At 46.0% G+C, this 26,890-nt stretch overlaps 1 protein-coding gene across 2 annotated transcripts in view; it reads right to left on the bottom strand.

The window, feature by feature from the left end:
• Nucleotides 1-26,890, bottom strand: part of ELMO1 (engulfment and cell motility 1) — a 476,071-nt gene that overhangs the window by 339,969 nt on the left and 109,212 nt on the right. For both annotated transcript variants that reach the window (XM_037041133.1, XM_037041135.1), the window contains exons 3-4: nucleotides 18,205-18,245; nucleotides 17,184-17,256 (exon numbers count right to left, since the gene is read on the bottom strand). In XM_037041133.1, the coding sequence (XP_036897028.1) occupies nucleotides 17,184-17,256; nucleotides 18,205-18,245 (114 nt within the window). The remainder of the gene's footprint in view (nucleotides 1-17,183; nucleotides 17,257-18,204; nucleotides 18,246-26,890) is intronic.

The following is a 26,890-nucleotide window of genomic DNA, read 5'->3' as shown; positions in this document are numbered from 1 at the left end:
AGCTTGCTGAAATAGTTTTGGAGTGTGTGGGTCGTGCCTGATTTAAAATAAAACAGTGCAATCTTCCAAGTCCATGAGAAGTATAAATACACGCACAGAAATGGGCAAAAGGAAGTGCTTCATGTGAAAGTCTGCTTCAAGTCAGCTTAACCTGGCAACCGAAGTTAATGATGATGAAGCTATCAGTACAGCTCACGGGGATTTTTCACTCATGTTTAAAGAGTTCAACATAACATTTTAAAAGGTCGTATAGATCAAATACGTCTGCAGTTCCTGACACACCTGTCAAACTCCCCAAAATGCAACTTTCTTCACAGTAGTATGGAGGATCAGTTTCATGTCCAGAGCTGACTCTTGGACGCTATGTGACCTAAAGCCCCAGAACCCCTAAGGCACCTGTGAGCCTGAAATGCTTAAAGGAAACCGCCCACAAAAGTGGCTGGACCCTCAGTCAAGGGCGGCCCCACCAGTCTGGGAGACCCGGGTGTCTCTGACTCATCACTCAACTTCCACTGATGTTTCATAGGGAGATAGTGAAGGAGTGGGCATGTCAGCATTGTTTTGAAAAGAAAACAAAAGCAAAAGAAGGGGGGCAATTGACCTAAAGGTCTGAACCAAAAAAAACTGATTTAAAACTTGAGTTGAACACATTCCGGCCGTTAAGGAAGTTTGACAGAGAAATAGGGAACATGACTCACTGAGATGTGACTTTGGGCAGAGAGCCCTGAGGAGTGTTTTGCCCGTATGATCTTATTTAATTTTCATCATGCAACAAAGTAGGCAAAGTAGATTAATGAACCTGTTAAGATACCCACTGTGTATTAATTAATATGTAAGTTATAAAAGAATGTATATGCTATGATCCCATTTTACAAAACTAAATGCACACCCAAATTCAATCACACTAAAATGTATATATAATAAAATGTCAGTGGTTTTATCTGAAAAGGAAGATTCTGATAATTAACAATTTGCCCTTCTGCTTTTCTTCTGTCTCCAATGTGCTTAATCTGTGGGTGGAAATGTTTTAAATGAAATTAGGGATTTCGTGTCTGCTTAGGAGCCACAGGTACTGAGGGGAAAAAAGAATGCTTTACACAAGTTGTATTCAATGAGTGAGGTGGTACCTCATTTATTTTTTTTGGTTTTTTGGGTATCTAAAAATCTGAACCTAACTACAACACTTGAAAGTCTCAAGTTGCAAGAGAGAGAGCCTCTGAACACAGAGGAAGAGAAAGAATAGTAGATGAACAGAGGCGGAGAAATGTTTTAGAAGGTGGCCAATAATCCAATAAAAAGGTGGTCAATAAAGAAGATACTAATGGAATAGAAGAAAAAGGAAGTTACAGACAGAAAAAAAGAAAAGTCGGGAAGAAACGGGGGGGGTGGGGGGGAGCACAGGAAAAAGGAAAAATAAACACCAGGGAGCCAGAGAAGGGGAGAAAAAAAAATGCCTTTTAGGAGGAAGCTGTGTCTTCCACTTGACCTCTAAATGAAATGGAACGTCTTAAACGAGATCATAATGAATCACCATTAAGGTATTTTTTGTTTTTCTGTATTTTTCCCCTGTAGAAGGGAGATGTGAATGACGAGTGTTCCGAGAGCCAAGGTCACCCTGACCCATGCCAGCCCCAGAGACCTGGGAGGACTGCATTAACCTGCCAGGCCTTTGTCCTTGGTTTCGGCACCAAGCACAAAGCCTGTCTTTGAAAAAATGAAGAGTGGAAACTGGGTTACGAGTGCCATGGATGGTACCAAAACACTCACCACTTTCATTTTTGAACTCCAATCTGCAGGGATGGTACAGGAAATGAACCAATTTCCCCAAAAGTTGGACTCAAACGAAGAAATTACGAGGAGTGGCAGGCCTCATAAATGCCCTCTAAGTGACCGTCAGCCCCTCCTGTTTCCACAACTGTCCTCCCAGCTCCACATGCTGCCCAAGGAGGAGCCAGTGACCCCTCCTCCTCCTGCTTCCTCCATCACTATGAAAACCTGTCTCCCTGCTGCTCTAGGTCTGAAGATGGACACTGGCTTCCATTTTGCTTTCTCTAGCTTTTCTTCTTCCCCTTAGCTTACAAAGTTGAAGGCTAGCAGAAGTAAAAGACACAAAGCAGTCACCCCATGGACAGCTTTTCCCCCAGAAAGAAAGGTAAAGGCTGGTTTAATTAAAAATCCCCAAAGCTCTTCGTCACTCCTCACATGGAGAAGAAGGGTCCCTGTTCTCTCCCCTTGACCCAGGGCAGGCTGAGATGGCTTCCAGGGGGAGCACCACGGAAGGTTCTGTGGAACTTCTCAGGCCAGGGCATAAAGCACCAGGCCCTTCTGCTTGGTTCCCCTGGAGCACAGGTCTCAGGGAGCTTCCTGGAACCCTGCCACCATGCGGGGATGACGCCCTAGCCACATGGAAAGGCCACATGCGGGCACTCCAGTGTACAGTCTCAGCTGAACCCAGGAGTCAGACATAGCAGGGAAGAAGCTTCCAAGGGGTTCCGCCCCAGGCATGCCTGTGTCTGCCCAGAGGACACTCCAGACCTTGTCAAGCAGGGACAAGCCACCATTCGCACTTCGCAGGGTCCAAATACCTGCCCACGGGATCAGGGCCAGAACTCACCATCTCCACTGACAGTGGGTTTTGTTTGTTTGTTACTAAGTTGGGGGTGTGTTTTAACGTAATAATATAGAGGACTGGAACAATGAAGATCAAAAAATGATGATATAAGAGCTGTTCCTGTAAGTTAACTCTGAGCACTGTGGAAAAAAAGAGTGGGCAATCTAGAATCCAATGTCACCGAAATGTCACAACCAGAAAACGGCTACAGGTGCTCTGCCTTCCCTGGGAAAAGCACCTCCTTCCTCAGCTCTGTCTCCCATCTTTCCACCAAACTCCCTCACTTTCTTTTTGTTTCTCCTTCTCCTCCTGGTCTTCGTTATGCCCTTGGGTCACTGGCTTAGTAGGTCGTAGTGGGTATTCATTCTTTCATTAAACAAAAATATTTATTGAGCCCTGTCCAGTTGTTGCTGGGATAACAAAGGTGAGAAGAGCTAATTTTGTGGCCTTGGAGAGCAAAAGGTATAAAAAAGTGTTTTTCAAACTGTGGGCTGCAACCATTAACAGTCAGGATTTCACCCTCAGGGATCCCAGCAAATATTCTCAAGCCACAAAACAAAAGGGAAAACAATAGACTAAAAATAACAGCAACAAACAAGCATTCGAATTAGTGTGGTGACTATTGTTTCACAAATCTTTGGTGTCAACTTTGACACACACATAGGATATTTATAGCGTCCATCTTCAAACTTTGAGAAATACTCATCGCTATTCAAAAGTAACCATAAAAAACAGGACAGGATTGTGTTTAGGAAATTTGAAATGAGCTTTCTAGCTTTGGAACACTTTATAAGAGTCAGAGAGCTGCTCTCTGAACTAGTCTCTTCTAATAACAGGGTTTCTATCGTCTACTGTTGTTAGTTTCGTCCAGAAGCGGTGTTCCAGAGTTTCGGGGGTGGTCTTCTGTAGACACGTGGTGCATGTGGAGGAAACCCGGGGGTCACTCATTCTGCATCTGAGCGCATCTGAGCTTACACGGGCCAGCGGTTCAGGAGTGGAGCCCACCTAGCCACTGGTTTAATGGCCAAACTGGAGAGCATAGAATTATCGTGACCTCTGGCATTTATCTTTGCCTACAATTCTGGAAGCGGGCGTACCTTCCCAAACCCAAGCCAGGGAGCCAAAAAAAGTCAGCTGCCCGCGGGATCGTGGCAGTGGAGCCTCTTTCCAGCAGTCCGTGGTGAACGTTAAATAACATGTCATAAAACCCACCGTCCTCTGAGTAATGCTGGTGGCAGGCGGCCCGTTTCTCTCTCCTGCCCCCTCTCACTTCTGTGACTCAACGTAGCCTGTCGTTTTTTCCCTTCACCCTGAAATAAGCATATACTCTTCCAAGTGAGGGGAGAGCACCAAATGATTTCAAATGAGGGCTCCCATCCAATTCCCAAACTCTAATTAGAAAATTCTAAAACCACCCCCAAAATGTTTTTAGAGTAGACATCAGAGAATCTACTGCCAATTCAGTTTGAGTCACTGAGAGCAAAGCCACCCAGATAGAGGTGGGGTGACAGCCCCTTAAAAGGAAACAGTGGGCTGAAGGCCAGGGCTGCATAACTCCTGAGGCATGTGTGTGTATGTGTGTGTATGTGTGTGTATGTGTGTGTATGTGTGTGAGGGGGTATGTGGGTACATGTGTGTGCATGTGTGCATCTCAGTGTCCACCAGATGGGCTGGGTGGACTGAGAAAGACCTGAGGAAACCCCAAAGCAGTCCTTATCATCCTGTCCCAAACAACATCCCAGGAACCGGACACTTTGGGGTGGCATGTGGCTACCACCCTACCTTTAGCTCAATGCCTGCCTTCGTCTTTGAAGACCAAGTTGGGAAACATCCAGTGTGTTCTTAAAAGAAATATTAAACATTTTTTGATTCCTGACTTGAAGAAACTAAAAACTTAAGGCCTCAAGCAGGGGTCCCCAATGTCCAGGCTGCGACTGGGACCAGTCCAGGCCTGTCAGGAACCAGGCCACACAGCGGGAGGAAAGCTTGAATGTAATGCACTTAAATCATCCCCAAACCATCCCCCCTCCCCAGTCCATAGAAAAATTGTCTTCCATGAGACCTGCTCCTGGTACCTAAAAGGTTTGGGACCACTGGTCTCAAAGAAAACAGTCTTGGTTGACCTGGGACAAGGTACTACCAACTGAATGTTTGTGTGTCCTTCAAGTTCATTTGTTAAGTCTTAAGTGCCCAATGACGGGGTATGAGAAGGTGGGGCCTTTGGGAAGTGACTAGGTCATGGGAGTGGTACCTTCGTGAATGGGACCCAAGCCCCTTTGAAGCCCCCTCTCCCCTTCCTCCTGGAAAGGGCAGAGTGACAAGGTGGTCATCGACGAACCCAGATGCGGCCCTCACCAGACACTGAATCACCCAGCCCCTTCTGCACCCTGGACGTCTAGCCTCCGAAACAGTGAGACCTAATTCTGTATTTCTGTTGTTTATAGACCACTCAGTCTATGGTGTTTTGTCATAGCATCCCAAAAGGGCTGAGACCCAAGCAAACCCAAGTTGACAAATTTCAAAGCATTTTTCCTGTTGGTTAAAATTCTTGCTCTGTTGTTAGTGGCTTGCTCCCCCCATCTGTACATGTAATTCTGAAGGGAAAGAGTTACATTCAGTTGTTCCTTGGTTATTGGAAAATGTGTCCCCACAGTGGAGTGTGACTATCGAAAATGTCTCTTCATTTAATTAAAAAAGAGAAAGAGAGAGTAGGAGGTTGGGGAGAGAATGCCAACAAGGTTTCTAAGTCATCGCCCACGGCTTCCTTCTTGGAAACTCAGAAGACTGTATTTAAGCCCAGGATTCTCTCTACTCTTGTGTGACTGCCGTGACCACTCAGCAACTGTCTGAAATAAAACACTGGGGGTGGGTGAGCCACATGAAAATTCATGGATCCCACAGGGTGGAAGAAAAGTAAAACTCACTTTCTCAGACCTGAATGATCACATAATTTGAGGAAAATTACTCTCACAACTACAATTTGGTTCATAGAGGTTACTTGCTGCAATGAAAATAAAAATGATAATGCTGACTCAGATATTATATTACAGTTTATCTGCATAATGGCAATTTCTCCGTATAATATAAGGTACCAAAGGGTCTCTTACTTTCCCCTTCCAATTGCTATTGCTGTGAGTTGAAGATAAATTCCTAAAGCTGAGCAAGTTGTCAGAGAGACACCGTTTATTCTAAATAAAGGGAGTGGTCAAATCCATTCGACTGGGTTTACGTATCATTTTACGAAATCTCCTGAAGTTTTAAAAAATTTTAGTTGGCATCCGGCACAGTACAGATATTATGTGTGTGTGTGTGTGTGTGTGTGTGTGTTTATTTTGAAAAAGATAATCAGTTTGGGAGACTGAGAGCCAACTGGAACTTTCTAGCAATGACTGAAGATTCTCTTGAAGAGGAACATTTAGATTATTTATTCACTCTACAATCCACCACTGTTAGGAATATGAATGGGTACGTGCATATTCTGGAAATGGAATGAACCAACATCCCACATAATGTTTTATACAACTAATTGCACTTTTTACCTTGCAAAGGAAGACACATCACTCAAACAACCCTCGAACACCTACACAGTATGTTAAGGAACCATGTTAGACACCAGAGGGGGCCCAGCAATGGAGACACAGTTTTTAAGGTAAGGCACTTGGGATCCGATCCAGCTGGTGGGAAAATACAAATTAGCTCACAAACAGTTAAACAACAGTTCAAGGCCACAGTAAGGAGCCAGGTCATAGTTAGCTTTAAAAAAAAAACAGAAAGAAAAAGAAAAAGAAACTAAGACAATAAACTAAAGAGACAGTAATTCCTGTAGCAGCAGAGAGAAAGGGAAGAGTTATAGAAGAGAACTGAACTAAGAAACTCTTCTCCAAAACTGGGGTTAAGATGATCTCAGATGAGTAGCCAAGGGTTCTTCCATCTTAAACCACGTCAGATAGTCGCTGTCCTGAAATAACAGTTCTATCAATGACATTGACCACTGCCGGTGCATGTTTGCGGCTAAGGCTCATTTCCCTGGAACAAGGATATGTCATTTCACATCTTTATCCCCAATACCTAATCTAGTACCCGAAACATAGTGGGGGCAGGTGCTGATTCCAGATATAGCTACCCTGGGGAGACAGAACAAGATTTATTTGGAAAACACTAGGTCGTTTGTCTAAAGTTAGGTGAACAAGAGAAAGAAAATAAAATTCAGAATGTAGACATGGACTAGACTCTGATATGCCTGGGTAGCCATGTCAAGTGAGCTCATTCTCTCTCTCGACAATAGTAGAAACCAATCAGAAAGATGCCTCCAGTGCAGGAGCACACAGGCCGACGAGTCAGTAAGAACTCACAGGGTGGGTTTCCATCGTGCACAGGAATAGGGGGAAAGAGCCAGAGGCTCCCGTCACTTCTAGTGGGGAGGGCGGTGTTCAAACACGGCGCTGCAGTCACTCACGCTTGTGGAAGAGACTGGAACCTCAGCCTTGACCCACTGACTCTCAATCTCTAGAGTGGAGGCTGTGATCCACATTCAATCTGAGAGCAGCCACTTTGGAAGATGGAAATAACCCTGGTAGAAATGACACAGCTTTACTGTCTAAAAAATACAGCACAACCTGGCTGGGTAGCTCAGTTGGTTGGAGCACTGACCCGACACACCAAGGTTGTGGGTTCGATACCTGGTCAGGGCACATACAAGAATAAACCAATGAAGCATGAATAAGTGAAACAATAAATCTCTCTCTTCTCCTCCCCTCTCTTCCTATCTCTTTAAAAAATCAACAAAAAACATGAAAACTACAGCACAACACAACTCTATAAATACACTAAAATCATTGCATTGTACACTGCAATTGGGCAGATTTTATGGTATATATATCAATAACGATGTTTTCAAAAACAAAACAGAAAAGCTCATATCTTACCTAAACAATTTTTTCATGGGCCCAAAAATACAGTGTCAGATTATAAACCTCATTGATTCAAAAATCTTATTCCCAATAATATTTGCAAACATGATCCCCACCCATCTCCATCTGGTGACAACCCAGCCCACCTCTAGCCTGACAACTCCAAAATGAGAACTGTCCTACCTCACTCACCTCGGCACATAGTTAACTATAAAATCGAAGCAAATCCATTCCCCCCCTTGCACCTTTAGGCCCCAATCCACAGAAAAAATATTACAGATGTTTCTCTATTCTTTTATCCATGAATATCAGGCAGAAAATGTTTATATTCTAAATTAGGAGATCCAAAAAGAAAGTTAAAATTCGATATGATAATAAGGTACCTAGGTATCAACATTTTATCAGGCTGTGCACATCAACAAATTTATCAAGAATCCATCGCTGTGGAAATAAAAGAAATGAGCAGTATCCTTCAACTGCAGAGCATTATTGTCACCCTTCACCAAGATGTCAGGGAGGTTTGGCTTTTGAAGGCAGACATTCCAAGAAGATTCTTATCTTCTTGGTTCCATCTGCTACACAGCATTTGATGTCAATCTCTATGCACGTTTCACAACAGCCTTGCATTCTTCTCCTCTCCACGGTGAGCTGTTTTCTGACCGTTTCTGGCACAGACTCTAGCACTCTTCCAATATGGTGCATTCAGACTAATCACAGGGGCCAGTGTACAGTCCAAACCTTTGTTGTCAGGTTTAGCTTAACACCCCTGAAGGCTTCCCAACACTCTTAGGATCAAGTTCAAAATCCTGAACATCATCTTCTGGGGCATGGAACACTGGGGCTTACACCAAATTCTTCAGCCTTACATCTTGCCCATGTTTGGGGCCTTCCCCAATCTTTCTTTTTAGATCTCTGCTTAAGTGTCACCTTGTTCCAGATTAAATTAGGTCTGGACACTCCCATTTGTCCTTTGTGGCACTTTCAGCTGTAACTGGTTAACTTGGAATCAGTACCAATTTGTCTTTCTGTGCCTCTGGACTTTGAGGATGGAGCTCCGCAGGAGCCTGGCACACACGGGAGGTCAATACAAATTTGCTCTATCGACTCCACACATTCTTGGCTTTTTCCTCCTGGCATGACTGCTTCTTCTTGACAGCCCTGCATGACAGGGTGGGACAGCCAAGCCACTCAGCCTGTCCACCAGAGCCCAGTGCTTCCCAAAGGCTGGTGACAGGCATCTAGGCAGCCGACGGGTCTTGGAGCATCCACCAGAGAAGCCAGGGTGAGTCACAAGTCAGAGAAGAAAGAGTTCCGCAACCAGGCACAGGCAGCCAGAGAGGCTTCTGTGGGACAAATGCAGAAGCTCCTGCCAGTCTGAGCTCTGTGCCTGGGTGAGAACGCACAGCATTTCAGGGCTCACGTAAAAATGCCCATCCTGCTGAGAGCTCTTTGATCAAGAGTCACTAAGACCTGTAGAGGCGGCCCAGATGGCAACCTCTGGTCCCAGTTAGCTGTGGAGGCAAGAGGTCAGGGACACACAGTCCCAGGCCCTAGACTGCCCCTCCTAGAAACCAGAGGCAGGGCGGCTCCCCCCAAGAAGACACACATCTCAGCTTGCATTTGATTTTGTTCAGTGGTGGTGGCTTGGGGGTGTGTGTATGTGTTTGTGCGTGTGCAAGTCTATGTGTGTGTGTTACTTCCTTCAAGGAAAAACACATTCCAAACATACCTTCCTTAAAACACTTAACATATAACTCTTGCCTTTATTCTCCTTAATCCCCCATTGTAATGATTTTGAGCAATTATCAAACATGTTTGACCCCAAGCCAGGGTCAAAACTAATACCATTCACTCACGGCATAGCAGTACACATGAAACAAGTATTTCAGAAAATGACATGCATAGTATACTATGATCTTTTCCTACTCAATTTTAGTCTATTTTAATGCTCCTTCAACCTACCTAATCGATTTTATACCCACTAATAAGTGATAACCTGCAATTTGGAAAAGCACTATTACCTCAGTATATTGTATAACTATCATTTAAAAACAATTTTACACTTTCCACATTATACTCAAAGTAGAAGAAAACTCCCCCTTTCCCAGCAATACCCCAGACTCCACAATGTTTCAGCCACATTTCAAAGATGAGCCGAGATGACATGAGAGGCCTTGGGCTAGGGCACATCTACACCACACACAGGCAGATGCGGCTAAAGCAACAGCCTTGCTCTCCTCCAGTAGGCAGCCTGTGTCTGCCACGTGAAAAAGCATGTCTGAAATGGAAACATGCAGGTATCAGTTTGAACTGTTTTCATTACAATGCTCCTGAGACAGCCATATGACCTGCCCTTCTCACTTTGTTTAGCCACCAACAGAGACATGCATTCCTGTGTCATCTGCCACAGCCGAGAAGGGCCATGCACAGTGTCTGCAGTATGCTGACCTGCCCACACTGCAATGGTACCGGTTCCCCATCCAAATGGTGGGGAGGTTCTGCTGTAGGTGTGTGCACTTTGGGGAATTTCTAAGCCACATCACTTGGTTTGGCCATGCTGATCAGTCTGGGTTAATGGGTCAAAGGTGTGTATAGGATGGAATGCTTTTGGGGGGACTAAGTGGTGGTCAAATGAAAACCATTCACAGAGGACACCAGGGAGGTAACAGGATGGAAAGGCCAATGTCCATCCCCAGCACCAAGCACTGGGGTGCCTCCAGGTTGTGGTACGGTGTGGTCAGAATCCCAGAAAGCCCATGAGTCCCACAGCACAGCTCAGAGTACAGAATATGGCTCCAGAGTCAGACTTCCCAGGTCCTACCCTGCTGTGACTTACCCCCTGAGCCTCAGTGGTGCCCGGCAGGTCACTCCCCAGCCGGCCTGGCAGTGTGCATACAGCCCACAGGAAGAGCTGCCTCTGAGTGGAGTCATTTCCTGCTAGTCTCTCAGGATCTAAATTCAGTTAGCCTTCTCCGGGACCCTTCTGGGTCCCTCTTCTCTTCGGAATAGTAGACCCCGCCCCCCATCCACTCCAAGGCCCCCCATGGATGCCTGAAACCAAGAATAGTAGCAAACCCTATATATCCTATATTTAATCCTATACAGAAATACCTATAATAAAGTATAATTTATAAGTTGGGCACAGTAAAAGATTAATAACAATAACTAATACCAAAACATGCAATATACTGCAATACAAGTTCTATGAAGGGAGTCACTCTCAGCACACTAGCACTATTTTTTTTCCTTTTTCACAAGGATATAAGATTCATTTTTACCATAGATCCTAGAACCTCGTTGTATGATTTTTCCCTTCTCTTAAGCTGAGAACTTTCACCTTTCACTTAAAGGAAGCACTTTCCAGCTGGCAGGTCTGAATTGCCAGCATCTCTGTGCCTTGGGGCCATTATTCAGTAAAGTAAGGGTTACTTGGGCTTAATAAGCACTATCCCGAGACGGCCAACCTGATAATCAAGGTGGCTGCTAAGTGACAAACAGGTGGAGAGCGTGGACTAAGGGGTGAATCACGTCCCAGGTGGGAGAGAGTGGGGCTGCGTGAGATTTCATCGTGCTTCTCGGAACAGCATGCAAATTAATACTTATGAATCGTTTACCTCTGGAATTTTCCATTTAACATTTCCAGACCGTGGTTGACCGAGGTAACTGAAGCCAAGATTAAGGGCGGTCTTCTGTTCAGTTCCTTCCTATTCTTCCTAAATTGTGCCCAACTAGACCTTGAGACACGTGAGTGTGGAGAATGGAACATATTCATCTCACTAAGCTCTCTGAAAAGCCCAGTACACACGGCGTGACAGCTGCAGTGAGTTCCACGTGGCTCAGTAGTCTCCTGACCTGGTGAGACACACCTGTTCCAAAGGGCACACCGCCGGCATCTGCCCCGGGATTCTGGGAAGCTCAGGGCCCGTCTGAGAACCTGGAGCACCTAGGAAGCAGGGACTGCACAGGACGGGGCACTAACCAAACAATGCCACTTCCATCCCGAAGGTTCCTGGCCTCAGGTTTGCAGGAAGTGCCTGAATCAGGCATGATTACGTCCATTGTTACAAAATAAGAATTTATCAAAATAAGATGTTGCCAAGGTAGCTAGATCACTAGCTAAATTACTTCATAATTTATAAAGTAGGTCTTAGAAGAGGAAAATCAAGCAGCATTCTGAAATCGTGATAAGACTTCAATTGTCCACATTGCCCAGTCTCCTAGACATCCCCCACCATGCTTTCTGGGTATCTACCTCCGGCCGTCATGCTTAGAATTAATGATGGCAAGACAACAGTCCTGTCTGCCTATAAAGACTGCCCTTAGTGCAAGGACACTCCCTTAGACAATTCTATAATCGACCCTGAAGGCCAATGAAAATGGACTTGCTAGTTTCTAATAAGTGGAAGATTACACACCACTTCCTCCAAGTTATCCTCTTAAGGAATTCAGAAATCACAGACTAAAGCTTGTAACCAAGTCTCACAGGCTGTAACTTCCTATGTTTCTTTCCTCAAGGCAACTTCTGTCAGAACTACTGGCTTGGTGTCAGTGAAGACAGGGCATTACACACCAATCCGGCCAGATAGCCAGTGGGAGGGTTGCCAGGTGGTGGCACAGAAGGCACCGGAAGTGGACCCACCTGGGTCCAAGCCTTGGCCTGACCCCTGCCCCGCTGAACGGCCTGAACACGTTGTTGCCTCGTCCCTCTGGGTCTCCTGTTCCTCAAGGTAAAATGGAGATAATGATACCAGCATCCTGAGACTAGAATGAAGGTAGTGAACTTGAATGCTTATTGCTCCTTTTCAGAAGGCAGATTCTACTGGAATATCTAAAGTGTGCACACAGTTCACACAAATCAACAAGTGAGACCACATCAAAGTAAAAACCTTCTACACAGCAGAGGAAAACACTGACAGAACAAAAAAGCAAGCAACAGAATGGGAGAGAGTATTTACAAATCATACATCTGATAAGGGGTTAACATTCAACATACAGAAAGAACTCACACAATCCAATATCAAAAAACCAAACATTCCATTTAAAAATGGGCAGAAGAGCTATATTGACATTTTTCCAAAGAAGACACACAGATGGCCAATGAGTACATGAAAAGATGCTCAACCTCTTTAATAATCAGGAAAATGCAGATTAAATCCACAATAAGAGTTCATCCCATACCTGTGAGAATGGCTATTACCAAAGAAAGTGGGGGACGGGGGGCGGTATTAGTGTGCAGAGGATGTAGAAAAGACGAGACTTCTCATACACTGACTGATGGACATGTAAACTGGTGCAGCCATGATGGAAAACAGTATGAAAGTTCTTCATAAAACCATAAACAGAACTAGTGTAATAATCTAGAAATCCTGCTTTCTGGGTATATGTGCAAAGGAAATAAAAACAAGTTATCAAAGAGATATATGCACTATGGTTCTCATTGCAGCATTTACAATAGCCAAGTGTCTGTCAGTAGATGAATGAGTAAGAACATGTGGTCTGAAGATACACAATGGAATATAATTCAGCCACGAGAAAGAAGGAAATCCTGCCATTTGCAACCACATGGATGAGCCTGGAGGGCATTATGCCAAGTGAGATAAATCAGACAAATACAACATCTATCACTTCTATGTGGAATCTTGAAAAAGAAGTCAGACACAGAAACAGAGAGCAGAAAAGTGGTGTCCAGGGGCTGAGGGCCTGGGGCAAAGAGAGAGAGGCTCAGAAAAATGGCACAAACTTCAGCTACGAGGTGGATGAGGACTGAGGACCTAATGTAAAATATGGTGATTACGGTCAATACCAGTGTATTCCATAGCTGAAATCTGCTGAGAAAGTGGAACTCCAATGTTCTCACCAAGTAGGCGAGGTGACGGATGGGTTAATTAAGTAGATGGGAAAATCCTTTCCCAATGTATACATATATGTAACTACCATGATGTACATTTAGTATCTTATAATTTTATATATTTGTCGATTACACCTTGATAAAACTAAAAAATACACCAGTGACTTTTCATTCTCTCTCCTCCCCTCTCCCAGACATCACCCTGCAATATAAAAGTTTCTGGGGCAGAATTTGAACTTGCAAACAAGCTGGACCTTAACTTTCTCTAAGGCATTCTGCTTAGCACTGCTCAGCCCCATGACATTTTTCCCACCACACTGAAAATACGAAGATAATGACCCCATAAGCAAATGAAGGCTGTTACAGAAAATGGGCCTGGATAACGTGAGGGGAGCAGGGAGGTGCCTCCCTGAGAAACTCCAGGGCCCATCCATCAGTCCCCAAATGTGTTCGCTTGCCCGGCCTGGGGCACTTTTCTTCTCTAAAATGACAGGTCTTATTTTATGTCTGGCCGAGGCAGGGAGACCACCTCGTACACAAGGGAGAATCAGTAACTAAGAACATGCACAGGTTTCAAAAATTAGTCATCAGTTACCATGGTGATGCAAATATTACCTAACAACTCACTGGGCTGTAAGTAACCCAGAGGACACTAAACACATTACTTTAAACAGGGGGAAATGGCCTCTAATTTTAGGAATACTTGCAAGGAGCTAGACATACCTCACAGCAGACTGAAGGCAGCCAGGTGGGCTACGGTGGACCCCGGGTTTGAGGTCCCTCTATCGCCCTGTGCATGTTGAGTCCTGTGTTGTCCACACACACAGCCATGAAAGAAGAGGCATGACATCGTCTTTACAAACAAAAGGTTCTGATCAGGAAGACGAGTCTTCTCATTGCCCCAGCTCCTAATAAGAGAATGACCCCTACTACTGCCCACTGAGGAGGGACAGAATGGAGGGCAGACTCAGGGGGTGGTCCCTTTTAAACTCAACACGAAGAATGTCCTCAGGCAAAACAATGTTCCCAGACAATGACGAGGACGCCCAATAAAATAATCGTGTTCCCACTGTTCTAAGTAGGTTCAATATTCTATTAATTTTCCTGAGAACGAAAGCATAAATATCACACAAATTTTTTAATGATTCCAAGAATCAGCCGCGCACACACTCTCCTAAGTCAATCTCAGAGCCTGACTCAGCACGGTGCGCAGCGCCTGCTGCACACGGAGCCTGTCCCTTCACAGCAGGGGCCCCGGAGCAGGGGTCCTCCAAGTGGCCCCAGGTGTCCTGCTCCAAGTTCCCAGAGGGCTCTTCGAATGCACAACCCTGGGCTGCATCCAGGGCTACTCAAGCTGAGTCGCCGGGGCCAGGGTCTAAAAACCTGTATTTTTAAAAGGTTCTCTCTAAGCAATGCTTAGGCTCTCTAGTCTGAGAACCTAAGAATCCCGTCATGAGGAATCTCCTGACAGTGGTGGCCGAAGACAGGGCAGCCACCAGGGGAACCAAGCCAGTGGCGATTAACCAAAGGCAGTGCTATTGGTGACTCAGGGGCTTCTGGACCTCAACCCAGGGTAAAAATCCTGCACAAACACGTGTGTTGTGTATGTGCATATAGCACAGGTATTTCACAAACCACACAAGGGATACACTCTGACTTACTCTATTTATTATATTCCAATTTGTAATACCCTCACAACTTACGAAGTTGATTTCACTATCCACTAATTGGCGATGCCTGAAAACCCCTATTATAACTTCTAGTGTCCTACAATTTTAGCACTTAATAATTGTTACACTTTTTCATATCATCACTCACATACCGTCGTCCCTTGCTATATTGTGGTTCACTTCTTGCAGCTTCAATAGGTGAACCGCGATACAGCAAGGGAAGACCGTACACTTCACTGGTGGGTACCCATATAGGATTTTATATGTTGTTAAAACGACATAGGTTTAAGAGTGTAAAAAGTGTTTTAAGAGCATATGAAGTGTTTATAACAGAGTGGGAAAGGTTAATAAGAGAGTGGGAAAGGTTTATAGGAGTGTGGGAAGGGTTTATAAAGCCTTAATATATATATAAATAATAAAATAAATATAATGCCACTACTTCGCGGATTTTCACCTCTCGCGGGGGTCTCTGGAACGTAACTCCTGCGACAGGTGAGAGATCGCTGTGGTAGAAAACCATCCCATCGTTTCCAGTAATACCCCAGACGCCACAATATTTCAGTTGCCTTTCAAAGGCGAACCGAGTTGAAACGAGACAGCCTTCTGCTTCAGGATATCAACAGCAGCACATTTAACTGCTACCACTGAACTTCACTTCCTCTTTAATCTTCCAAAGACTAGCATGCAGATCACATAAAGGTAGGATAAAATACATGAAAATATTAAGAAAATGCGCAAGAAGACAATAAGGACAGAAAACTGAGTGTGGAATGAATTAAAAAACAAACAAGTGAGATGAACAACCCGGGCCAGGAAACCTGGTCCTCTCATTAACTCCAGCATGCTGGCTATCTGGGTGACGTGGAAGACGTGATGGGTTATGAAAATGCCAGTTTCCAGCGGGGAAGAACCAAGCAATTTCTGGAAGCATTTCTAGGCTGTGGCTACCCTCCCTGCGGACTAGACTGAAGGGCTCCACCCCCACACATACTCCCCAAGTAGAGCGAGCAGTCACTGTGGGCATGAGACCCGTGTTCCTGCACCCATCTTCCACCACCCCCTGATTCCAGGATAAACTTGAGAGCAACACAGCCAGGGGCCTGCACTGTCTCACTCCCCCTCCCCCCAGGGCCTTCTGTGTTTACCTCTGCCTCTGCACTGACCCCTCCCTGCGATGGAAACTGCTCGCAGGGCTGCCTGTCCCTTCCTGGCCAACCCTGCCAGGTTGCAAGTTGCATGAGGCCAGGAGTGGCCCCTCTGCACTGCGGTGACTGCTCCATAAAACCGAGCTGAACACTCAGCTCCTCCAGAAATCCCCCAGAGGAACAGTGACAAAGCCCACGGATCTGCATTTGCTTCCTGGCCCTCTCATTCACTGCGCCTGTGGTTCTGACCAAGCCATTGGACCCTTAGGATTCAGTGTCTTATCGGTCACCCCCCAAGTCAATATTATGCATATCACAGGTTAGTCCTGGAAAGAAACCAACAAACAGATGTTAAAGTGCCTGGCGGTCCACTTCCTGGCATCTGGGAGGTTCTGCATAAATGTTTGTTTTCCCTTCTCTGATCAGGGAACTCTTAAGACATTGATCCCTCTTTGCTTCCAGGGTCCCCACAGTCTCCCCAGTTTCCTCCTTCTCCTCCAAGCTTCCCAGAACAGAAAAGTCACCCAAGAAGAAAGCAGGATCCCCCAAAACAATGACAAGAAATCTTTTCACTGAGCGTTCTGTGCCTGCCCAATGCCACCTGTGAAAAGATTTCTTGTCATTGTTTCAACTACTTTAAGAGGACTTAGACACTGCTCTGGGCGGAGGGGGCGGGAAAGTGTCTGAAAAAGGGAGCTAGATTGTCATTAAGCATCACAGAAAGCTTTAACCAAGCAGTGAGAGAGATAATTAGAAAATGCGCTGTTGGAATGCAGTTGCTGAAAGAGGACCCAGACATGTGTCTGGTCTCCACTCCTGGGTGGGCCAAGTGCCACATGGTTGCCACCGACATCACAGGTCTTCATTTGCAGACTCCACTTCCATGGAGGGACGATGCAAAACAGGCCAGCACGTGACGTCCTGGGCAGGTGGCAGGTCAGTCATATTTTAACTTCCTTAAGGGCAAGTGCCCCAGGTTAAGTCATGGGGGTGGCCTACCTTTTCTGTGATGTAGAAGTTAGAACTGTCAGCATGCTGCAGGGCATAGTATTCGTGGTTGGCAAGGGACCACCTTAAAATAAAAGCAGAGACTGGTCAGAAAAGCAGGAAATGGTCATTTCCATGTTCACGGCTTGATCAAGTTAGATGAATTAAGCATTCCGTGTTTAGAACTGGGCCAGTACTCAACAAACCCCACAATGTAGTTTCAAAACCAAAATATTCGCCCACCTTTTACCCTAAGATCATAATTTCCTTCGTCTAGGTCTTATTCCAAGCCTATTGCTCACCTGTAAGCATTTCATCTTCATGGCTTTGGGGCAGGGGTGGTATTTAAACATAAAGTTACATTCCTCCTTATTTTGAAGGAGTGGAGAGCAGAGGGAAAACCAAGGCAAAGAATACATTTAAATTTTCCATAATTGTCTCTGCTCTCTCCAATGCCCAACCACTACCCTTGCTGCATTCTGGAACATTCTAGTCTAGTCTCCCAGGTCTTAAATTCCAAGTAATCCTCTAGTCACAGTTCTGCTTTAAAAATTAGAAAAAAGAATGCAGCTTCCATTTGCGTGGGCAAGGTGAAGTGGGAAAGCCATCTTCATCGTGATGTTCATGTGGCAGCAGAGTGACCCGCTGACTTGTCTTTTAAACAATTTCATCTGGAGGACTGGAGCGGTCCTCCCAATTCACACCAAATGAAGTGGGCATTCAACCTCAGGAACTTTAGACGGTGCCCTGCTGAGAAGGGCGAATAAACACCCCTTTTCCTCAAAATAAATAAAGCCCATCCTGGTGTGCACACACCTGTCAGTTCACACTTTCTCCTCCTTGAGGGCACCAATGTTTTGGGGGTTTTTGGTGGAAAGGGGCATGCAAACCTTAAACAGCAATTCCTGGTGTCTTGGGGCAGGTCAGGGGTGACTTGGGAATGGGGCCTGACAACTGCCCGGGCAACACTTTGGTTGCCTCTCAGGTTGTGAAACATCAACACCGCCGAGGAGCCCCAAGCAACAACACTTACCCGTCACAGACTTCCTTTATTATTGCAGACAGCGGTTTTTTCTGCAAAATGGCAAAAAAAGGAAATACTGTTAGTTTCATTTCATCATTTTAAATTTTTAAAAAAGGAGAAGAAGGCTGGTAAAAAGGGGTCTAAGCTAGGAGACTTTCCATTTGCTATTCTTAGTTGTTTTCAATGAGTCTGTTGTTTTTCTCGAGGCGATATTCTACCAGCCATCACCACTAAATATCCTGATGATTTATTACCCTGGAGGTACTTTTTTCTATACTTAATATTACTAGTTGAACAAAATGTACATCACTTGTAAGTTAGCTGCATTGAAATCGGGATGGAGTCACAGCTTCCATCAAAGATCCCCGCAGCAATGAAGGCTGCCAGGGCCAAGCAACAAGCACAATTCCTTGGGAGCACGCGCAGCGGGCAAGCAGCAGTCGGGCTGCATGCAAAGTAGCGCGCACTCGGGACAGCTTTATGAGAACTAATGGCAAATGCCCTACGAGGCACTGTGAAACTTTTCCTACAGAGTGCAAAGAATTCTTTCCATAACCTAGGCCCCGACAAATGCCAATCACGCAGCAACTAGAGCTGGGCATGCTCACGTAATGGGACCAGGACAGCATGTGCCCTGGTGTCAACTGGCGGTGACTACAGCTGCACTCAGGCCTCACAGCCACAGCTGTGCTCCACCCGCCTCCAGATAGCAGGAATGCGGCCGATGGGCACCCACGGCTTGCCCGGGGATGTCAGCAGACTCTCTTGCTTTGGAGGTAAACAGACCCTCTCTGTCTTCTGCCTGGGGTAGACAGTAGTGTGTCAACCAAAAGAATGACCAGAAAAAAAAAAGGAAAGTAAGGAAAAGAAATCAAGGAAATATCCAAGCAGTCCGGGATTTTCAGATACACCAGGATAAACTGTCTGCATTTAAGTGTGCAAAGCAGCATGGGGAAAGTACATCTGAGTCCCAAGCAGGACCAGTTTCAATCCTGGCTCGTCAACTTGTCTGCAGTGGGAACTACAATGTCCTGCATTTGCGAACCTCAACTAGTTCATCTGTAAAATGGGCATAGGACCCACCCACTCTCAAGCTACTATAACAATTCAATTCAACTCAATTACAATTCATACAAAGGGCAAAAGACACAAGGAGGGGTTAGGGCTCTGGCTCCCTTGCCTCCCATGTCACTAGAAGAGCTTCACGTTCCTCTTGACTCTCTGTCCTTGGACACAAAGCTGCCACAGCTGCACTCCCGGGGACTTCGGAACTGCAGTCCTTGCTAAGGCCTTCCTGTCCCTCTCAAACCTCTGACCTGGGCCCCTGTGGTCCCACAGTGACTTCCTCCCACTGGAGGTCTGGCCTCTCTGGCTGAGTGTGCAAAGCAACGTCTGCCGACGACTATGAACGCAGGGTGGGAAGAGGGCCCGAGAATTGGGGAGTGGAAAGATGGTGGAGTCTTCTTGCCATCCTGAGTTGGTCTCCTTCAGAACAAGATTAGAAATAGGGACTGGGTTGTAGCATGCAGTTACATGTCACAGATGTCCACGGCCTCTGCAAGTACTTATCTGTTGTTTACGGCTTCAGCTGTAGGTAAAAGGGTCAAACCAAATGAGAAAAGAACTTTAGGAACCAAACTTTTCTCACAAGACAAGGATTCTTTGCCTTTCCAGCTGCCAGGGGCCTCTCTAGGGTATCAGCATTTCGTGAGGACCTGTTGTCTCTAAGGCCCCTAATCTTACTTCTTGCACCCTCAAAACTGAAATATAAGAAACAGGGCTGGATCTCGGCCTTAAATAAAATCAAAACAGCAGATCGGGCCAAGGAAGTACTGCTCTCGAGGTAGGAAAAGGCTCCCAAAATAACACCTCCCAGAATCGAACCCCCTAGTCGAGGTCTCTTAGGGGAACTTCTTGGTTTTTCATTCAAGTCTGATTCATAGACTGAGAATCAGGTTGGAAAAGGCAGAAGTCTATGGACTCCTAGAACTACTATATCCAGGATACTCTGAAGATGGGTCTATGAAAGGGGTCAAGACTGTGAAGAACAAAGCTTGAAGATTTAACAGAGGAAGACTGAAGAAAAACTCAAACCGCAGAGGAAGAAAAACCGCAGTTAATCCAACACCGTGCACCCACAGTGCGGCCCCAGCAGTTGAAAGAATGACTCGAAAGGACGAGGCTGCTCCCACAGCCCACTTCCTACACCTGCCCCCTCCGTTCTTCTGCCTGTTCCAGTGAAACATTAGCCCCCAGCACCCAAAGCTAATACGATGACTTTCAGAGTTCTCATCTCCCTTCACCTGTCCACCTCACTCGACACTATTGCTACTACTTTCTTTTTGAGACCCTTTCCAGGGCTTCTGTTGTATGTCCTCCATTTTCCTGCAGTTATAACCAAGAATCAATCCTTCAACAAAATCCGAGAGATCCTTCATGGCTTCTCTTTTACTTTAGCTTCCAAGCTCCCTGTTCTGTTCTTGCATCTTCTGCTTTTACTGAATCGGTCAGTTCCTCATTCTCTTTAACTGCCCTAAGCCTATTCTGGTCCCAAACGCTCTCTTGCAAATATTTGACAGCTTATTAAATATAGCATTTAACTCTTCTTCAGGCATCGTGTTTAAACATACAAATAGAACTCATCACTCTCACCAATCCCTACCCATCATTCTACCCCCAAATCAGCAAGCCCTCAAGCTCCCCCACATCCACCTCGACTTCTCCCTTTTGTTATAACTCCACTGCCACCTGGGACCGTCATTACCTTTATTTCTGTCACCTCCAGGTCTAATTAATTACAAGGTTGTGTAGCATTTTCCTCTGGGATGTTCACATTGTTACTTCCCACATCCTAACTATTCTTCTAAAATCTTGACACTCCTCATTCCCACTCCTGCTGTCAAAAGAATTGTCGCCTAATCCTGTCCCCCTCAATTCTGCTTCCCAGCCCCAGTGACCTTCCTGAGTGCCCGCCCATCCTTGCCAATTACTTGCCAGGAATGTCCAGTCAAAGGCTCCACTGGCACCTCACACTCTGATTCCTACTTTCCATGACTTCCTACCTTTGGTAGCTCTTCCCTGTGCATTGCTGGAGAACCTGCCTCCTCTTTATTCTGTGATGATCATGTGCACAAGACACCAAGTCCCATCCTTACTTCCTCCACTCCCCCACTCTCCTGTATCCTTCCCAGAACTCATTCCCATGAAGCATTCTCAGGATGCCACCACTGGACCCTTGCAAATGAGTCTTCACACCTCCAAGGTTCTTTCTTTCCAATCTTCACCTGAACTATAATCAGACAAAATTAGAATTCCCCTCAAACTTGCTCATGTCAGTCTTTCCAATATCCTCCATAGGTCCCCAGTGACCACCACCTACACAGCACACATCCCTTAGCTGATCGTCCAAGCCTTCCCCAATCTGGTCTCAAGCAATTAAAGTTTCTACTGATGCTATACATGTTCCCACGCTTCTAAATTAGTTGGTGATTCACCAAATATATACATACATCCTCCACACTTTCACTTTATTTGTTGAAATGTCCCTCTCTTCTTTCTGTCCCATCTCTAACAGTGAACTCCACCTACCATTCATACCCATGCCAAAGCCACCTCCTCTAAGCACACGTCCCCAGTCTCCTGAAAGAGAGACCACCCCTTCTTGGTCCAAAGTACTCCTAAGGACTTCTGTACCTTCTTCTCCCTGTGAACAGGGCATCTTAATGCACCATTGTAACCTTCTCCTTCACTCAGTACTAGTTTCCACAGTGCATAGGACATCAATGGATCTAAGAGAGATTCAACACACTTCTCTTAAACAGGAAACCCACACACGAACGTTCTTGGGAAAGACAAAAAGTGAACTCTTTGGAAGGCTAACCTGCACTCATCAGCCCACTTGCTACCACATCTGCCCTTGCTGGGTGGCCGGACGCAGCTGCTGGTTCCAAACTGGCAGATGTGTGACGCTGTCAGTCCTGACTGCACTGACCCCTCACGAGGGTGTTACGTGGTTCACAGCCTGGAAGAGCACTGAGCCACACAGCTGATGAAGAGTGTAATTCAACAGGCAATAAAACAGACAGCAATCAAGTGACTGTCACTGTCCCTTAGCAAGGCCACGCAGGAGCCCCTGGTTGACCCGCACAGTTTCCCTAAACAGGGGCTGAACAGCATACCGCAAACAGAAAACACTCCTCTGGCGTCGCTGCCCATGCACGGCCCTCGGTGTGTCAGCAGCTTCACCACTGACTTCGATTCCAAGCCAAACACAGGCTCTGCTGGGCTTTCATCCCCACTTGCTCGGGTTGCATGAGATGCTCCTGTCCCTCTACCAGCTTCTCAAAGATGCAGGAGCAGAGTGACAGGGCATCGCCTTGACAGCTTTCCGCAGAGCAGCTGAATAACGTGCCTTCACTTCACTGGGAGAAAGACAGCCCAGGAGAAAAGAAAATTTGGTCTAAAAGGATGAAAACTGTTTTTTCCCCCCTCTGTGACTCCATAAGCTATAAAGGCACTAAAAATAAAATTCTATAATCTATTTGACTGTAGCTGAATTTAAAGTATTGAGGCTAAAGTACTTTAAAGACCCAAGTATGTTTTCTTATCTTATAAAAATTACAATTAAATTCCTTAAGCTTTTTGCTTTGAAGGTCAAGACTACCATCTCGAACTCACAGTGAACCAAGAGGGGAAAAGCAGGAGTGTTTTTAAAGAGGGCCCGGAGTGTCGGCAGGCAGGCAGGCAGCTACCGGACTACCATGTGCAGGAGGACTGTGTGCGCGAAGGACCCAGAACACACTGTCCTCCCCGTTCCCTTTAGCAACAAGCTGTGAGGAGGTCACCTCACAGCCCCGCAGAAGTATTTCTTCACTTTATATGATTCTGGGAAAATCTCCGTGTTTGGCAAAATATTTTTATTTGCCACGCAGAGTATGCATTTCCATATGCACTGTTGGCAAAGCACCGCCATGTGCCCCGGTTGCGTCCAAGGCGCAGCTATTTTGTTGTCGTTTTGAAGGATTCTTCCCTCCTTTTTTATTTTAACTCTTCATTCTCCAAAAGAATTCTTTTATTTAACTCAGTTCACAAAAAGCGGTAAGTCTAGAAAGCAACCATTTCCTATACAAAACACTTGGGGTATCAACTCTTCCTAAAATCAACCAGACTCCTGAGAATGGCCGATTGCTCTAGCAGCTCATTTTCATCTACATCTGCAACAGGGCACCTTCTTCTCTCTCTTCCCGAGCATGGGTGTTCGTCCTTGGCGTTCCTGTCGGTGCCCCGACCCCTGACCTTAATGCACTGTTGGTGTCATACGGTCCTGAATCTGGCCCTCCCACATTAACCCATCTTCTCAGGTCTGGTCCTGCATTTCCAGTAACGCCCGGCATGAATCCTTGGGGATGCCCTGCCTCCCCTTCAAACTCAACGCTCCACCCTCTTCCTTATAAAACAGCTCCTCCTCTTGCCTCCCTTGTATCTGTTCAATAAAAAATTGATCACTCTCCTACCCATACCGCGTGGTTCCTTTAAGACACGAGAGACCAGAATGCCAAGAAGAAATACCCTTGAGAGCCCCTGCCTGTTTTCTGAGGAAGTGGCAGAGTCATCCTGCTAACCTTGCAGCCCCATTGGGGGATGGCCCAGCTGTCATTCCCTATCAGTGCCCACCCCCTGCCCTGTCACACTTCTGATGAACTCAGTCCCTGTACAAACACCTGCTCCTGTCTGTCGCCAAGGAACCTGGCCTGGGAACTTCACCCAGCCCACATGCTCACCTTGGAGGTCTTAAGTCCGCACTGCCCCACTTCTGCCTTGACACAGGCCCATGAGTCTGGCCGCCCCCATCCGAGGTGACCACAGGCCTGTTAGGAATTACGGGGCATAGGCTGCAGTTCTCACTGCTGGCATTACTTCTCAGGCCCATGGAGGTCCTAAAATGGGCATCACCCTGTGAAGAAAGCCTGGCTTCATGGACAGCTTGATCATTTCCAATGCTTTTAATGACACACGGTGCGGGGCAGGGTGGGGATGCTTACGAGGTAACACTAAAGAAATGGACACCAGAAAAGAACTAAGAGTGGTGAGTTTTTATCAACTACTGGCTTTTCGCTATCTTTCCTCAACTATGAGCTCTTGAACGACTTTGGAAACAGACTCCCCGGGACTGAACCTGGACGTTCACAGGCCCTGAATTGGCAACCTCAGACAATCACTCCTCCTGACGAGGCCGCACCGGTCTCTGCTGGGACAAAGGGCCGTGCCTTGCCTGCCACAGGGCGGCGAGGACTGACGACACAGGCCAGGCCCTGGAATGAGAACCTGGTCCACAGCAAGGAGCTGGACAGAGGTTGCCTATGAAGAGGGAATACCGTCTGGATGTGTGCAGGCACATTTTTCAAAAGTTGGTTGAAAAAGTTAGATGAAGAAGCATCCCATTCCTCCTTCTTGATCGAGCGACTCCAGCCCGCTCCCCCCTTGGGCTGCCTTTGGCACTTGTCTCGTCCTGGTCTTTCTTCTTCAACTCATTTTCCTTTCTTGTGCCAACTAGACTAGACTCGCTTGGAAGGCAGAGGCCACCCCTGCCACCTCCTCAGTGAGTGGCTGCTAGGCCCCCGCAAGGCAAGCAATTTAAGAACAGTGTTTGATTAAGAGCACAGTTCCTTTTGCAGACTTTGCTCTTCTCCTCCTCTCTCCTGGTCCTGTTCTGCTGCCCCTGAAACTCAGGGAAGGGCTGCGGACAGAACACAGCAGGTGGAAGGCAGATGCGATGCTGGCTCACCATCCCGCACCTGCCCTGCCCCCGAGCAGACCTCACAGCCCTTTGCCCTCGGAACGATGTTCCACAAAGACAGAACGTGCTTGGTCCTCCTTGATGAAAAACGTTTCCTTCGGTGCTTTAAAAGAATGCGACAGATGCATTATTCTGACACTCGGTGGGGGGCACAGCACAGTGTTGGGACTTGACTTTGCTTTTAGACACGGAAATTCATTGAACACATTCTGCACAGCAGTTATGAGTGATGTTGGCCCAGAAAGAAAAAAAAGAAAAAAGCCACGTCAGCACACCTCCGGGAAGGGACACATATGTTGACCATGATTTAGCCTGGGCTGTGACTTGGGGCAACTTTACTGTGTGACAACCCAGGCAGTTCTGGGAGGAGCCTCCTGGCATCATGTCAATGTCACCAGGCATTTTAGGACAGCCTCACTCTCCCTTCAACATGCCCTGTGACTACTTCCCATGCTCCGAGCCTTAGACCTTCCTCCGGGGGGAATCTGGTGTTGTTCTGAGAGTTGTGTGTGCTACTCTGTTTTCCTAGTAGAAGCCTCAACAATTGGGACGCTAATGAGAAAACCACACTTCCCTGAGGCAAATTTGGCTGTTTCTTGGAAAGCAAGTATTGTGACAACAGCTCCACACGTGAATCACTGACACGAGACTCAGGCGACCGTCAGAGATGACGAAGGCACTCCTGGCTGCAGCTCCAAAGTAGTCACACCATGGGTTGCGTTAATTTAAAAAACTGAAAGATGACAGGCTAGGCCACTTTTTTCTTGACAAACAATGATTCATTTCAAAATGGTTTACTAAAAAGGACTTGTTTCAAGCTTCATGTAACTAATTAATACTAGACGTCAGCAAGATAAAGTGCAATCTTTGTGTCATAAAAATCACTGGACTATATAAATGAGCAAAGATATACATAATCAGCAGTCCCATGTATTCAGGCAGCGATTTTCAACTGGTGTACCGCAAGCATTTTTAAAACAAGCAGCACCTATTTGGTGAGGGGCACTGACCACTTCTCCCTTCTGTTGTCAAATATGAAAATGCCAACCACCAACACAACAACAGCCATCAGGTGTGAGATGAATCAAAATTATACCTCATTTTTGTCAGGTGTAACAAAAAATTTATTTGTTGGTTTGCCGCAGAATTTTCGTAATTAATTTATGTATGCCACGAGATGAAAAAGGTTGAAAATGGCTGCGTTAGTAGAATAAAGATAAATAGACATACCTTCCTCTTTGGGGTATTAGATATACTTCTACTGGGTAAAAATGGTATTTCCCTTCAACAGAAGGAAAGCTGCAATTATAGAGAAGATGACAAAAAATAAAAGACATGAACAATGTAAGAATAAAGCGCCACTGATACCAATTATCGTTTGAGAGTCTTCTTTCTAGTCCTCAACTACTTAATATTGTTCCAATATCAATGTTGTCAGGGATACAAGGAACAAAATTGTATCCTCAAATTTCAGTATCTTGAGCATCCGCAGCAACCAACTGGCTCATTCCCGCATCCCCCCCCTGCCCTGCCCGAACACCAGTTTTCCGGGGAAGTGCTCCCAGATGACCCCCCCTGGCTAACACGCCGTCGGACTCCACCCCACCCTTTAACCAAGTGCCCTTTCCCATGTGGAAATGACTAATTCACACTGTGAATTAATTCAGATCTCATGGCCTGCTTCCCTTCACTCATGGAGAACAGTCTACTTATTTGTGTTTAACTCGTATATGGCAGGTTAACCATATTTATGCACGTGGCTTAAAAATAAAATGTGGGACCAGCTCCGCAGGATAAACGCATGACTGTGCACCCTGACAGGTAGGGGACCATTGGACCAGAGGAGCAGATATGAGAAAGCCTGAGAAGCAAACTGGGGCTCGGGTTAATTTAAACACA

The sequence above is a fragment of the Sturnira hondurensis genome, unplaced genomic scaffold (genome assembly GCF_014824575.4).
Source record: "Sturnira hondurensis isolate 20B ecotype Veracruz unplaced genomic scaffold, ASM1482457v3 Scaffold0002840, whole genome shotgun sequence".
In the NCBI taxonomy this organism is placed as follows: Eukaryota; Metazoa; Chordata; class Mammalia; order Chiroptera; family Phyllostomidae; genus Sturnira; species Sturnira hondurensis.
Note: the sequence above shows the minus strand (reverse complement) of the source record. Positions and strands in the feature narration are given on the sequence as shown.